Source organism: Hyperolius riggenbachi, chromosome 5 (assembly GCF_040937935.1).
Source record: "Hyperolius riggenbachi isolate aHypRig1 chromosome 5, aHypRig1.pri, whole genome shotgun sequence".
Taxonomy (NCBI): domain Eukaryota; kingdom Metazoa; phylum Chordata; class Amphibia; order Anura; family Hyperoliidae; genus Hyperolius; species Hyperolius riggenbachi.
In genome coordinates, this window is record NC_090650.1 from 413,815,085 (window position 1) to 413,831,592 (window position 16,508).

At 46.0% G+C, this 16,508-nt stretch overlaps 1 protein-coding gene across 1 annotated transcript in view; it reads left to right on the forward strand.

Annotated features, from left to right (window-relative positions):
* Positions 1-16,508, forward strand: part of HAS2 (hyaluronan synthase 2) — a 48,351-nt gene that overhangs the window by 20,194 nt on the left and 11,649 nt on the right. Inside the window, exon 2 of the mRNA XM_068237973.1 lies at positions 3,435-4,061. Coding sequence (XP_068094074.1) covers positions 3,435-4,061 — 627 coding nt within the window. The remainder of the gene's footprint in view (positions 1-3,434; positions 4,062-16,508) is intronic.

The window sequence follows — 16,508 nt, forward strand, 5'->3', positions numbered from 1 at the left end:
AGGGAGGTGGAGGGGGACGGGGGACGCCTCTGGATTATGCTCCACTAAGCTGAGTATCACAGGGACCTTTAAAAAAGATTCCTTACTAAACCTTTGTGGATCAACCCAATAGAATCTAACAAAAAACAGCTGAAGATAAAGGCCACTTTGATAGATGTTTTTTGGTTTCTTTGATCCACTAATCAGTAAAGGCAATCTTTATCTTTGAGGCCTAGTTCACAAAATAGGCGTTTTTGTAAAATTTGAAGCGCGGGCGAAATTGCTTGTGCAATGATTCTCTATGAGAGAGTTCAGTGCGGTTAGTTTGCGACCTGCTTTGAAAAGTGGTGCTTGGGCCATTTTTGAGGCGATTTGTCTCAATGGAAGATATAGGAAAAATGCAAAACGGTCACAAAATCGCTTTGGCAAGCGATTACGTGAGCGTTTAAAAAAAAAAAAAAATACACTGTATTTATTTTTTCCGGATTTTTTTCCGGATCAAAAGACAGAAGCGCTCTGCAAAAGCGCTTACAAAAACGCCCACAGAAACGAGCGAACGTGCAGAAAATCGCCAGAAATCGCTTTAAAAACGCGGAAAAAAGCCCACCGCAGACGGACACGGGAGCCAAACACAATGTGAACAAGGCCTGAAAGTGAACCGAGCACCTATTTTATCATTCAGGACATTTTTATAGCACATGAAAAATGCATGCCGACAATCTGTTTCATTATTAAAATAAACTTTCAGTTTACCTTGTATTTTACATTCAAAGTAGATTAATTACCCTGTTTCAGCAGGGCTGCCCGGCTGTCCCCGGCCGCAGAGCTTTCAGGTCCCTAATTGTTTTATTGGGCTAATTACCAAGAGGTAAACAATGCTATTAGACAACAAAGGGGGTTAGTAATTAGGACTGTTTCTTCAACGACCGAGTTTGTGTCAATGTGTCAATATAGCATCTCTGACTTCTGTAAATAAGGAATGTGAGAAGGGGAGGGGGGGACATGGCAGCTTCTATGCCAGGAGAGATTCCATTGAAAGAGAATGTGCTCAGTTCCCTTGAAAGTGTGTGAGAGCACCAGAAAGCCACAGATGCATTCACTTTCTACCACACTGCGTCGTGTAACACTAGCGACAGCAGCAGTGCAATCAGTAGATTTATAGCTCTTCATAGAGTTACCATTGAAGTTGTAGGGATATGGAGGCTGCCATATTTATTTCCTTTTAAGCAATACCAGTTTCTTGGCTATCCTGCTGGTCCTCTGCCTCTAATACTTTTAGCCATAGACCCTGAACAAGCATGCAGCAGATCAGGCGTTTATGACATGCTTGTTTCTGGTGTGATTCAGACACTACTGCAGCCAAATAGATCAGCAGGGATGCCAGGCAACTGGTATTGTTTAAAAAGAAATAAATATGGCAGCCTCCATATCCTCTCACTTCAGTTGTCCTTTAAGTTACAATTGGGTTGACTCACAAATCTTGTCTTACTAGAAATTCCCCCGATTCTTTTCAAGAAACTGCCGCTCCTTCCACCACTGCAGAGCCCCTGCCACATGCACATGCCTGCAACACGTGTTTGCGCTCTCAACTCCAACCCCTCCTTCCACCGTGAGCGCAGTAGGTGGCAGTTGCACGCAGGTGCACGCAGCACTGCATACATGCCGTGTATATTACCAGTGCCTTTTTGTCATATAGATGTTGTATTTTCCTTATCTGTCTAATTTCTCATCATTTATTTATCATCTATTTGGTTTTGTGAATCAGGGATGGTCGTAGTCAGCCAACTTCGCTACGCTGGAACTACGCGTAGTTTTACGCAATTACGCTTTGCCAAACTACGGCTTGGAAATCAAATATTCGCTTCGTATGCATTTCGTAGAATACGCGTTAAAATACGCAACTACGCGTAGTGCGATGCGTAGTGTATGCGGATGCTTATGCCCGTATGCAGAAAATTTTACGCATTAATTCCTCTTTAGGGCTCGTTTCCACTGTTGCGGTGCGGAATCGCCTGGATTCCACCGCAGAAGAAATCGCATGCGGCTGCGTTTCCGCCTGCGGATTTAGCCGCGATTTCGCATGAAATTACGCATGGCAAGGAGCCAGGCGAATTTAACCATGTCACTGCCTGAGTAAAGCTCCATAGCAAACCATGCGAAATCGCACGCGAAATCGCGGGGAAATCCGCATGACAAAGCCGCATGCGATTTCCCTATTAAATGCATTATCGGCGATTCGCCCGCATTCCTCCCGAACGCGAAATCTGACGGCTCTGCCGTGCAGATTTCTGCCGCACCGAAAAAACGCTCCCGCCGCCGCACAGGTGGAAACAGCCCCATCCACTTACATTGACTATGCAAATCCGCATGCAGTGCCCGCATGCGGATTCGCTATAGTGGAAACGAGCCCTTTGATGCTTATCCCGGGGACTCTTCTATGCGTACATTCCCCTTTTCCAATGCATACATTTGTAAGCATACAATCGTACGCAGAAAAATACGCGCGAGTAATGCATACGTAGTTCACTACGCAATACACATGTTAACTATGCATAGTAAGCATAAGCTACGCGTAGCGGTACTCGCTACGCGTAAATTCGTAAGCGTAGTTCTGCAACTTCACCTACGAACTACGATGCGTAAATTCGCACTGGCGTAGTTTCTGTTCATCCCTGTTGTGAATCATCTCTCCCTATTTTAAATGATTTGTCTCTCCTTACATGCTTTTTCTCATGATTTATCTTTACCTTATATACTTGCGTATAAGCCTAATTTTTCAGCACAAAAAATGTACTGAAAAAGTTACCCCTCTTGGCTTATATGCGAGTCAGTGGAGCAGAACGGATGGTTTTGCTACTGGCAGAGGAGTGTAAGGATTGTGCATTTGTGATCCTGCTCTTACCAGCTTCCTCCCTGCTGTGTCCGTGCTCCCCCATCCCCTGCAACATGGTGTGCAGAGTGCGCTGCTCAAGACTACCTGTGTCTCTTGGCCTGTGGAGCAGACCATGCAAGCTATGTGTCAGCGGTGCATGGACTGGGGATACTTCCTGTGTGGCAAGCGATGTGTCTCATATCTATGATGCCATCTAGTGGTGTGTTGAGACACAGCTTTATCATTCTTGGGGCACATTTGGCTATGGGGACTGACTTGTACTGGGGGCAAACAATCACCTTTTCCTTGTTTCTGAAGGAAAAGTGGGTACTCGGCTTATATTCGGGGCGGCTTATATGCAAGTATATACGGTAAGCAAGGTGAGATAACTCATGAAAAAACATTTTTGAATCATGTCCAACATTTTGGACCAAACCATTTTTTCGTCCTTTGAATGCTGGTTTCAGCTAATAACGTCTTGTGTTTGTGTCTTTTTTGTAATTGTGTCATTTGCCAACAGCCGACCTTTGTAGTTTTGCTTGAATGAGTGACTAATCAAAGCTTTGTGTGTTTCTTATTTCAGATGCATTGTGAACGATTTATATGTATCCTAAGGATAATTGGAACAACCCTCTTCGGAGTGTCCCTCTTACTAGGAATTACAGCTGCTTATATTGTAGGGTATCAGTTTATCCAGACGGATAATTACTACTTCTCCTTTGGACTGTACGGTGCAATCTTAGCCCTCCACCTCGTCATCCAAAGCTTCTTCGCCTTCTTGGAGCACAGGAAAATGAGAAGGTCCCTGGAAACCCCTATAAAACTCAACAAGACCGTCGCCCTGTGCATAGCTGCCTACCAGGAGGACCCCGACTACTTGCGGAAATGTTTACTGTCCATCAAACGGCTGACCTACCCTGGGATAAAAGTCATCATGGTCATTGATGGCAACTCTCCCGATGACCTCTACATGATGGATACCTTCAGCGAGATCATGGGCAACGACTGTAGCGGCACCTACATCTGGAAAAACAACTTCCACGAAAAGGGCCCCGGCGAAACGGAGGAGTCGCACAGGGAGAGCATACAACACGTTACTCAGCTGGTGCTCGGCAACCGGTTCATCTGCATCATGCAGAAGTGGGGCGGCAAGCGAGAAGTGATGTACACGGCCTTCAAAGCGCTGGGGAGAAGCGTGGATTATGTGCAGGTAGGTCATAAGTCAAAGCATGTTCGCCAAGGTAAACAGGCTCCGGGATAAAGGGGCTTTTGTGTGACCGGTGCAGAATGTTACAAGAGAGCCTGAGTTCTTTTGAACACAGTGGACCTTTTACGAGGGTTTCAAATATGACCCTACCCGTGAAACCAGTTTTCTGCCTTCTACAAAGGAAGTGAACAAACTGTAAAGTGTATTGAGAGTGCATAACGTCATGCTTGAGGACAGAAGTATACCACCTCCGGCTGCAGACACCCCCCCCCCCTCCTCTCCCTCCCCCCTTTCTTCAAACACATGTGCTTGTAAAACGCTGCAAGTCTTAAGTCGCTGCAAAATGAAACTCATTCACTGAGTGCCAAAACAACACACACAAACAGTCACCTGTAACCACGCTGGGTTAAACTAATACCTGCGGTGGGTGGTGCTCTAAGGAACCGTGATATGTCCGCTGTTATGTTGGCCACCATTCGCTAAGCTGAATGCAAAGCAACTAGCGATGTCTAATCGAGGTTTTGGGCAAATCTTGTGCAAATCAGCCACCAGTTCAGACGTAGGGATGAGTTCAAATGCCTCTGATGTTATTGTGAAAAATTTGACAAATATACGATTGTTCCTGGGATTTTCACGAAAACTTTCTTGTAAATTACATTTACTGTATAGTCCGGCGTGTAAGACGACCCCCCAGTTAAATTGTAGAGTTTGGGATATACTTGCCGTGTAAGACTACCCCTCTTCCAATGCACACCAAGTAAAAATTAAAAAAAAAACATCATATACTGGTGCTATGTATGAACAGATAAGGGTGCTGTACTGTATGTGGTACCCAGTATATAACAGTATATAGGCGATTGACTGGTTGGATTGGCCAACTCTCCCTCTCCTTAAGCGGATTGGTCAGCTCTCCCTGTCTCCCTGTTTATCAGAGTAATATGGAAGAATAGATCACGCTGTGCCCATAAAACACGCCTCTTTCACCCGTCTGGCCCACCCTTGTCTCCTATTTACCTCCTTCTCTTCCTCTCAGATCTCGCACATGTGCGCCTGCGCCGCTTCACTACAGTCCTCAGCAGGGAGATCTGAGAGGCGGTAACAGGATAGGGCGTATCCCCCGGCATCAATGACACCCGGCGTATAAGACGACCCTTGACTTTTCAGAAGATTTTTAAGGGTTTAAAAGTAGTCTTATATGCCAGAATATACCGTAAGTCAATGGTGGCAAATTAAGCGGTTTATAGCAAAGTCCCCACACATGCCACAAATTAATCACCAAATTTGGTGAAAAGGTGAAAATTAAGGTGATAGTACACCATTATCGGGAAAGGCCCAATAAGCCACAGGAGAAATAATGACATAGTTATGCAGGTTCAGAAAAGTCGGAGGTACATCAGGTTTATTCTGACTGCTCAACTCCAAGCGGTTTGATCAGGTAAAAGGCAAACCCAGAAAAAAAAAACATCTAAAAAGATGTAGCAAAATGGGGGGGGGGGGGTTCTTTTTGGATTTGAGGGTTTCTGGGTTTGGTGGAATGTGGAATTTAAGTGCACTACAACTATTGTACCTATAGGCTTCCAAGATGGAGTATGTTTTGCAGTTTTGCCGTATAAGTTGGGCGCCAGGTGGTGCCGCTACCTACCAACTACTTTTCTTGTTAAAAAAAAATTGGTAATGTAGTAAATTTTTAAAGCACTAGCATCATCGCAAACGCTCAGTGCTTTTTGAAGTGATTTTTCTAGGCGATTTTAGGCATGTGCCTGGTGATTTTCTAATCATGTCTAGCAAGTTTTGGAGCATTTTGGTGTAGCATTTTTAATTTTTTTGTTACAGTAGAGCTGTAACTGAACAGCTTCTGTAAGAAAAACGCTTGGAAAATCACTCTGATCTAGCACTTTTCAGAGCGATTTTCCACTTTCCTATACTTAACATTGAGGCTGAATCGCCTCAGAAATCAGCAAAAATGCTGCAGGACCCACGTTTGCATTTGGAAAAAAAAACACATCACTCTGGTGTGCTCCATCCCATTCAAATACATTAGCCAAACGCTATTTAAAGAGACTCCGTAACAAAAATTGCATCCTGTTTTTTATCATCCTACAAGTTCCAAAAGCTATTCTAATGTGTTCTGGCTTACTGCAGCACTTTCTACTATAACAGTCTCTGTAATAAATCAATGTATCTTTCCCCTGTCAGACTTATCGGCCTGTGTCTGGAAGGCTGCCAAGTTCTTCAGTGTTGTGGTTCTGTGATGAATCTCCCCCCTCCAGGCCCCTCTCTGCACACTGCCTGTGTGTTATTTAGATTATGGCAGATTCTCTCTTCTCTCTTATCTTTTACAAGCTGGATACATCGTCCTCTGAGCTGGCTGGGCTTTCACATACTGAGGAAATTCAGACAAGGGCAAAGCTGTTTGCAAGAAGAAAAGAGCAGCCTAAAACTTCAGTGCATGAGAGCAGAAGGGGGAAATAAACACACAATGATCTCTTGAGATACAAAAGGAAGGGTGTATACAGCCTGCTTGTGTATGGATGGATTTTCTATGTGTGGACATGCTGTACATCAACCTACTTCCTGTTTTGGTGGCCATTTTGTTTGTTTATAAACAAACTTTTTAAAACTGTTTGTAACCACTTTTAATGCGGCAGGGAGCGGCAAAATTGTGACAGAGGGTAATAGGAGATGTCCCCTAACGCACTGGTATGTTTACTTTTGTGCGATTTTAACAATACAGATTCTCTTTAAAGCGCAATCGTTTTTAAAAGCGCTCAGAAGTGCTCTTGGTGTGCACCAGCCCATACTTGCACTCTCCCCTTCAAGAGCATAACAAGAAACACCACCATCACCACCACCTAATGCCTGACCCTAAACCCCCTGTAAGTGCCTAACAAGAACGACCCACCATCTAATGCCTAACTCTACCCCCCCCCCCCCTCCCCACCCCAGAACACACACACCTAATGTCTAACCCTAACGTCCTCTAAGTGCCTAAAACAAACCTCCTTGCCCTGGTGCCCAAACGGCTACAACCATTAATTCCTATGTAGTGCCACTGCCCCCGACACCACAGATGGGCACCCAGTTTTAATTTTTTGCGGTGACGTTGGCTGGCACATTGGTGGCTGACCCACACAGCAAGCACACAGTTCAACCGTCCATGTGTACGAGGTCTAAAGTAGTCTATTACAAATAAGGCAAACGTCAACTAAGGGTTAAACGTCTTGATCCCAAGTGATTAGCGCCACCTGTCTAGCCCAGGCCGTGGCATGGTCACGCCTTATACACTGACGGTTTAGCTTTAGGAACACACCATTCTGACAAGTTCTTCAGACTTTAAACACTGACGTAACTATAGCCTTGGCAGCTACCGGGAGCAGTGGTGACGGGAAACAGTGTGTCCCTGGCCAGTTGGGTGACCTTTTAGGGTGTCCTCCACCCTTCAGGCACCGGACACATATACATTGATCTGGAGAGGGGCGCAGGGAGGGGGTGTGAGACGTGCTCAGTGTGTACAGAACAGGAAAGGCACTGGCAGATGCCGAGCCTGTAGGGAAGCAGCGTTGGACACTACAGCTGACCATATGTTTCCTTGTCTCGGTTCCCACTGCAAGACAAAACGGCCCATTTATCTACATTGCAACAAATCGCTAAAGCTGACAGTTGACGAATCTTATGTAATTAATAAGATTTCGGACCGAAATTGGTCACGTGTATCAATCGGACGTGCTGGAAAATTTTGGGCTGACATGCTTGATCGGGTGTGAGGGGGTAACAGTGTGCAATAATCGGGAACGGCAAATGCGATGGAAACCCCTGGCTGCTGCCCCCCCCCCAATGTACATGTAACCCCCTCCCTGATACCCTTGCATTAATATATTCAGCAAACAGACAAAACATTTTACCTGCACTTACACAAGTTATGTAGTTAACTCATGATTTGTCTCTCCTTACCTGACTTAAAGAGAAACCGTAACCAAGATTTGAACTTCATCCCAATCAGTAGCTGATACCCCCTTTTCCATGAGAAATATTTTCCTTTTCTCAAACGGATCATTGGGTGGCTCTGTATGACTGATATTGTGGTGAAAGTGAACCCCTTCCACAGGAAACTGTAAGGACCATGGTTCTGGCAGTTTCCTGTCTGTGAACCTCGTTGCTTTGTGGGAAATAGCTGTTTGCAGCTGTTTCCAACTGCCAAAAAAGCAAGCAGCAGCTACTTCCAGTGACATCACCTGCCAGCAGTAAAAATGTCACCATGTGATAAATGTCAGAAAGTAAATCAGGGAGAGGAAATAATTTACAATGGGCAAACACTGACTAAATCATTTATACATAAGTATTGTAAAACTAAGCACTTTTTTAAATTACAACATTTTCACTGGAGTTCCTCTTTAAAGCATGAATTATCTCTTCTTACCGGACTTCACTGATAATTTGTCTCTCCTCATCTGACTCACAGGGCCGGCGCTGCCATTGAGGCAAAAGGGGCAATAGCCCCAGGGCCCCGACCACTCCAGGGCACCCTGTGCCGCTGGACCTCCAGGTGGTCTCCTGCTGACTGCTCTCCGTGGCCCCCCCACATGTTCCGTCGCTGAGCTGCCTTGTGATAAATCACCTGTCCCGGTGGTGGCTCCATTCCGATCTCCGTCTTCAGCCCCGCTGCCCGCCTTTTCTGTACATCTGGTGAATGTTATTTACACATAACATGCGCCGGATGGAGAAGACGCAGGCAGCGTGGCTGAAGACGGAGATCAGGATGGCGCAACCGTCGGGACAGGCGAGTTAGTACAAGGCAGCTCAGCTACGGAACATGTGGGGGCCACGGAGAGCAGTCAGCGGGAGACCACCTGGGAGGGATGACTTTACTTGGGGGGTTAGGGGGCCTCCCAAGTTACTTTTGCCCCGGGGCCCTTGCGTGGCCTGCACCGGCCCTGCAGACTTAAAACTCATGATTTATCCATTCTTTAGAATTAACTCACGATGTATCTCTCCCAGGGCCGGGCCGAGGCATAGGCTGGAGAGGCTCCAGCCTCAGGGCGCAGTGTAGGAGGGGGCGCACAATTCATTCAGCTGTCATTCCTAATTGTGTATGAAGCAGAAATAAATAAGAAAAGGGGATACATAGCAGTGACTGCAAGCCAGATAACTAGATTTTAAGGTGTTGAGTAGGTTGTAGGCCCTGTGGCCCTCTTAAGGCCCATACACACGTCGGATTTGCGCGAACGACGGGTCGTTTGAACGTTCCGTCGTTCGCACGTTTCCGCATGAAATCCGGCGTGTGTACAGACTATCGTTCGGGAGATAAGACTGGTTACCAACGATCCGCCGGGCGGATCGTTGGTAACCAGTCTTATCTCCCGAACGATAGTCTGTACACACGCCGGATTTCATGCGGAAACGTGCGAACGACGGAACGTTCAAACGACACGTCGTTCGCGCAAATCCGACGTGTGTATGGGCCTTTAGACACAAAGGTTGTGCTAATTGCACATTGCATGCTGCATAACTGGCCTAGGTACCTACCTGGCTGCCACTGCAATTTTACTGCTAGTCAGTGAATATGCCCCATTATCTACCAGGAGAAAACTCAGGGAAAAAGTTAATGAAATCAGGATGTTTATGTCATGAATTAGCTCACCTTAGATTTGAGGTAGAAAAATAAGGGTTGGTTTAGACAGGTGCTCAGGCATGCTGATGCTAAACAGTTCTCTGCAGAGAAGCATTTGGCATTGGTTCCTGTCCTGCAAATGCGTCGTATTTTGACCCCCATAAGGTGACAGGGAATCTCCGTGGTTAGCCGATCAGCATCTGAGACAAAACAAGATGGTGGGATAGAATGTTGCCTTTGCATGAATGATGGCAAACGATCGTACCAACGGCTTTCCATTCATCTGAATTGATGGCGCATAAAGAGAAACCGTGACCAAGAATTGAACTTCATCCCAATCAGTAGCTGATACCCCATTTCCCATGAGAAATGTTTTCCTTTTCTCAAACGGATCATCAAGGGGTCTGTATGGCTGATATTGTGGTGAAACTCCTCCCACAGTGTGATGTCCTGACAGTTTCCTGTCTGTGAACCTCATTGTGTTGTGGGAAATAAGCTGTTTACAGCTGTTTCCAACTGCCGAAAAAAGCAAGCAGTATCTCCTTCCACTGACATCCCCTGCCAGTAGTAAAAATGTCACCATGTGATAAATGATCAGAATGTAAATCAGGGAGAGGAAAGATGTTACAATGAGCAAACACTGACTAAATCATTTATACAAAATTATTGTAAAAATGAAGCACTTTTTTATTACATTATTTTCACTGGAGTTCCTCTTTAAACGACGAGCACCTGTGTGAACCAGGCCTGAGGAAGGTGAAAATTCAAGAGAGAAAATCCTTGTGGCTTGTGAATCAACCCCAATATAGTCTATATAGCATGTTGCTTGAAAACGGAGTAACCCTTTAATGTGGAATAGCTCTGTCTATGGTTTGTTCCTGACCTTACCCCAATTTCTATCTTCAGTCATGGAAAAAGAAAAAAGAAAAAGGAGAAAGGATTTTTTTTTCAGCCTCTGCAACAAAGCCGCCTTTTCATTTCAGAAAACCCGAGAAGATGAAACACATGTCAGATTTAAGCTGCGCTTTCCTGAAGTGCATATGGCCGACATACTTCCCCTCCAACTCATGCTGCTCAGCACCTGAAGCCTGGCAATAGCGCTTCATGTTACTTGAGGTCAGGCCAGCAGAATCCCGCGGGGTCTGTGAGTTTAGCGCGTCAGCAGCCGTGAGTCAGGCGCACAGTAGAGTTTGTTAGACTGTTGGCAAGGTGAACTAGATTATTGTCCTCTCTGGAGGCATCTACCCTCCCCTGATGTCTGTAACCTTCCAGAAACAGTGGACTGTCTCTAGCTATGAGTCAGAGGGGTCCTCCTCGTCTCCCCCAGGAACCCTTCTGTAGGGAGGGTCTTCTCGCCCCAGCACATCGCGTACATCTGGCCAGAGTTGTTTCAGAGTTTGACGTTAAATATGTGAATTTCTAAATCCCTAAACAGTCTAGATTTTTTATTTATTTTTATTTTTTTCCAGGAAAGAGTGTTCTTGTTTAAAGGGAGGGTTTTTGAATTTATTATCCATTGCGTTTTACTTTTTTTCCATTAATGACTGATCATCTCATGAATAGAACGAGTTTGGCTGGATGAGTAGAGCTGAGACACTGACATGCGTGGGACTTTTTCACGTTATACACATACGCAATTACCAGCGGATCAAAAATTACAGTTTTATTGCACAAACACCAAAAACATTAACCTTTAGAAGCAACCTCCTTGAGGGACCCTATAATGATGGAGAGCTCTCACCATGTCACCCAGACCGGTCACAACTTCTCTAATCAGTAATGCACCATTCCAGAACTCACCTACACACAGTCCGGTATCATCACCAAGGCTGGATAGATACTTAGCGCCCCTAGGCCAACTTTCTGGTTGATCTCTTTCCATGTGCAGCAGTGTTCCCCATTCTCATCCATATATAATGTCCTTGAACAGCAGGCCTTCTCCTTCATGTACAGCTCTTTTGAACAGCAGCAACCCCTGTTCCATGTCCAGCGTCCCCCTTGGGCTTCAGCCGCCCAAGGCCCGGGCCTTTGTGGCCTTCCCAGAAAACCAGCCCTCGTGGCCATGTCTAATTACATATAAAATCATTAACTGCTGTATTCCCCGTATCTAGGGCGGCATAATATGATCACAGTTCAAATAAATCTCAGTGGGGTATTCAAATCAAATAGCCTGGCAGTGGGATGCTATACAACACTATTCCCAAAGTACAGCACATCAGGCGTAACACAGTCAATTGATTGAGAACATGGCTTCGCTGTTCGGCATGAAAGCTTGTAACCATGCCAATTATGCACTAAGGATAACCGGCAAGAACTGGCGGTCCCACTTGTTGAAATCGCACCTAATGCTTTCCAGTGGCGATGCACACATTTGTTTAGAACTTTGCGTTATTTCTACCGTGATTCCTGCATGCAAAGTCTGTGCCACGTAAAATCACAAATCGCATCCGATTACCATAGAATGTAGGCAAGTGCTGGAAGTCTATGGTGGGTGAAGCACGTCGCTATATCATCGGACACTACTGTATATGCGCAAAGTTGAAATTCCTGGCTGTTTTCTGCAGATGCAAGTGTGGTCTCAGCCTTGCTTAGATTAGGCAGGAGATCTGAGACCGGACAGCTCATGTGGGGACAGAACTTGAACTTTTACTGCCTCTGTCACAAATGGGTACCCCGTGGATCACTTACATTTCATACCTAGTTTGGAGGCTCAGGAGCCTGTCGTGAGGGGTGCATCTGAAAACGGTGCCTGCGAATAATGGCGCACGGTGTTGCCGCTAATCCGTTTGACGCTTATCGCTATTTAACGTTAAGGCCTTATCGCTATTTAACGTTAAAGCCTTATTGTTATTTAGCGTTAACACACAGAACCCTCTCTGTACCTATCCCTAACCCTAAGACCCTCCTGGTGGTGCCTAACCCTAACCACTCCCCTGGTGGTGCCTAACCCTAAGCACCCTCCTGGTGATGCCTAACCCTAAGCACCCTCCTTGGTGGTGCCTAACCCTAAATCTACCCTGGTGGTGCCTAACCCTAACGAGTACATTTGAAAACGGCGCCGGTAGACTTGGGCGCAGGACACAGCGGTATATGGCTAATCCTGCTTCTGCACAAGTCCGGGCCGTTTTAATTACTATTCCCCCTCCAGGCCGCCATGGATAGTGGGGGAATGAAATAATTCAGCTTCCAGCGATTGCTGGAGGCCGAATTATTATGTTTTTAAGCAACCTCGACTCCGTCTTCTGACGGAGCCGACGTTACTCACAGAGCGCTGCAATAGGACTGATTCCTATTGTAGTCTATGGAGGCGCCGGCTGCGCCCAAATCTAGCAGCACTGAAAAGCACTGCTCCGACCTTGACAGTGTTACATTAAATCCATTCACTGTTTTGCAGTTAAATTACCTCTGCAGTTTGGCTTATGTAGGGCGCTATTGATAAATAACGTTACTGTGCGCAATAACGTCTGCTGTTTGGCATATGAATGGCACTATTGATAAATAACGTTAGTGTGTGCCGTTTTCCTTCTTTTTTCCCTGTGCACCATTATTATGCAGTACTAACGATAAATAGCGATAAGCATATATTTTTAATACGGCGCCATTTTTATGCATAGGCGCTGTGCGCCATTATTCACTGATCCGGGCGTGAGTGTCCTTGTTACTGTGTACTGATTACAAATAAATAATACCGTAATATAATACATAAAACTTACTATACCACTATTACTGAATAGTCGGATTTAAAGCTCAGGATCCTGTAAGCACAGGCGTTCTGGCGCCCTAAACTCTGCTCCAGGCCACACCCCCATATTAGGTAGGCATTCCTCTTCCCCTGACTAGGAAGCCAGGTTTTCCTCAGTATTTGATAACCCAAATAAACTAGGTAGTAGATGTGCCCCTCTCCTCCCCAGTGTAGGGAGCCAGATGTGCCTCCACCCTAGTACTAAGGAGCCTTCCCAATAGGTAGAGGAAATTTTGGGAGGGGAGTTGCCTCCCCTACATTAGGCCCCTGTAGGCATGAACCTACAGTCTGGAGGAACCTTAAGGTAAATCTGGCCCTGCTATTACTACTTTAGCTGCTCATATTACTTAATAATAATAATAGTACTGAACTGGTCCAGAGAAATGATTTTTTCCATCACAGTGCAGGGAAATGCAGTCTCTGTCCCCACTGCAGAGATCTCCCCTCCATTCATGCAATAAAACAGGAAATCCCTCCAGTAACGGGAGTATTCCTTGCTTAGACAGCTGTCACTGCAGCAGCTGGTGTCCCCTTGGCGGATTTATCCCTGGCTTCTGTTCTGGTGACTGCTGCCCAAACACTTTGGAATTCCCCCTGTTTCATGTTTTCAGCTGCTGCAGGAACAGGAAGTGGGGGGAAATCTGTCTCCTTTAGAATCTGTCTCCTTTAGACCTAGACTGCAGTAAAAACCTGACAGAGGATTTATCTCTTCTTTGGAATATCCAGAACTTGTCATAAAGAAGAACTCCAAACTGCCAGAAAATAGCCCATAACCATTGCTGACCTTTCACTCAGAGCAGGATCATCCACCAGGCAACCTAGGCAGGTGCCTGGGGCCTAGTGGGTAAGGGGGCCCACCAGCTACCTTCTTTGACCTCCCTTTACGTCAGCTTACCAAAAAAAAAACATAAGGGACCCCAAACCTTCTACCTTGCCTAGGGCCACATTACAACTTAATCCATCTCTGCCTTCACTGTTTGGGTTAAGTCCGCTGTCTTTAGGTTTCAATAAATAAACCTTTCAGAAACCTTAAAGAGAACCCGAGGTGGGTTTGAAGAATATTATCTGCAAACAGAGGCTGGATCTGCCTATACAGCCCAGCCTCTGTTGCTATCCCAAACCCCCCTAAGGTCCCCCTGCACTCTGCAATCCCTCATAAATCACAGCCATGCTGCTGACAAACAGCTTGTCAGAGCTGGCTGTGTTTATCTCTATAGTGTCAGTCTGCTGCTCTCCCCGCCTCCTGCAAAACTCCAGTCCCCGCCTGCATCCCTTCCCTCCCTGCTGATTGGAGGGAAGGGACGGGGGCAGGGACCGGAGCTATGCAGGAGGCGGGGGAGCAGCTGAGACTGACACTACAGATGTAAACACAGCCTCACAGCATGGCTGTGATTTATTAGGGATTGCAGAGTGCAGGGGGACCTTAGGGGGGTTTGGGATAGCAACAGAGGCTGGGCTGTATAGGCAGATCCAGCCTCTGTATGCAGATAACATTCTTTAAACACACCTCAGGTTCTCTTTAAAATAGCTTTGAATATCTTGATGATGTCATCCTTCTGGCATGCTGCACTTTCCTGACAGCAAGACTTTTAGTTGAAGTTTGATGCTGCTTCCTGTTCCAAGTGCCTGTTGGATACCGGACTACACTTCCCATAAGTCTTAGTGGTGACCTTTAGCAGCTGATACCTCACTCTTGGGGAGGTGTGTGCCAGAAAGCAACCAATGACTGGCTGAGCTGTAGAAGCAGGCAGACAATGTGGGCAGGAAATCTGTGACAGCACTGAATCCTGACAGCTGAGGATGTCATCATTAGTGTTGCTCATAGCTCACCTCTTTGGGAAGTGGGAACCGTGTCCCTCTGTTCTTCTTTCTTCCTTATTTGTCCCTCTTTCAGGTCTAAAGTAAAGATCAATATATCAATCAAAGATCAATATATGTATTTTTCAACTGAAAAATGTGTTTTACTGACTCTAACTTCATCACCATCATTTAGGCCTTGTTTACATTGCGCTCGGCTCGCGTGTCCGTCCGCGGTGGGCTTTTCCCCCCCACTTTTTTTAAAGTGTTTTCCGGCGATTCTCTACGCGTTCGCTTGTTTTTGTGGGCGTTTTTGTAAGCACTTTTGCACAGCGCTTTCGTCTTTTGATACGGAAAAAAATCCGGAAACTATAAATACAATGTATTTTTTTTAAACCGCTCACATAATCGCTTGCCAGTGCGATTTTGTGAGCGTTATGCGCTTTTCCTATACCTTCCGTTAAGGCAAATCGCCTCAAAAATGGCCAAAGCACCGCTTTTCTAAGCGGATTGTAAACGAACTGCTCTGATATGAACTCTCTCATAGAGAATCATTGCACAAGCATTTTAAGGGTGATTTTGAAAATCGCCCGCGCTTAAATTTTTACAAAACCGCCTATAATGTGAGCAAGGCCTGAAACTGATATATTTCTTATTTTCAAATGTTATAATGAAGAACAAATAATGATGATAGAAAGGACCAGTGTGGTTTGAATGACAAAACTACATCTTTTGGTGATGAATTCTTTGTAATATGCATAGCGAGAGTTGTGGTGGGGGCGTGGTTAGGGGTGTGGCAAGGGCATGGTTTAGGGTGTGGCAGGGGCGTGGTTAGAGGTGTGACATGGGGTGGGAAGTATGGTGTTGCTGTTAAACGCTGCTTTGTGACTCTCTTTTTGGACAGAAAGGTGCTGAAGTGCACCCCGAGGTTAGAGGTATATGGAGGCTGACATGTTTATTTCCTTTTAAATAATGCACATTGCCTGGCTGTCCGGCTGACCTTCTGCCTCTAATGCTTTAAAGGGAAGGTTCGCGCATAATAGAAAAAACAAACTGCACTTATCTGGGGCTTCTTCCAGCTCCTGGCAGTCGATTGGTGCCCTCGCCGCAGCTCCTCTCCCTCCCGGCGTCCAGCAGTGAAGAAGCCGACCTCGCCAGGTCGGCTTCCAGGTCGGCTTCTGTGCGCTCCACGGCGCGGGTCACGTGGTGCAGGGACGTCATCGGGTCTCTACTGCGCAGGCAGATGAAGTCACTTACACCACATGACCCCCCACCGTGGAGCGCACATAAAGCCGACCTGGAA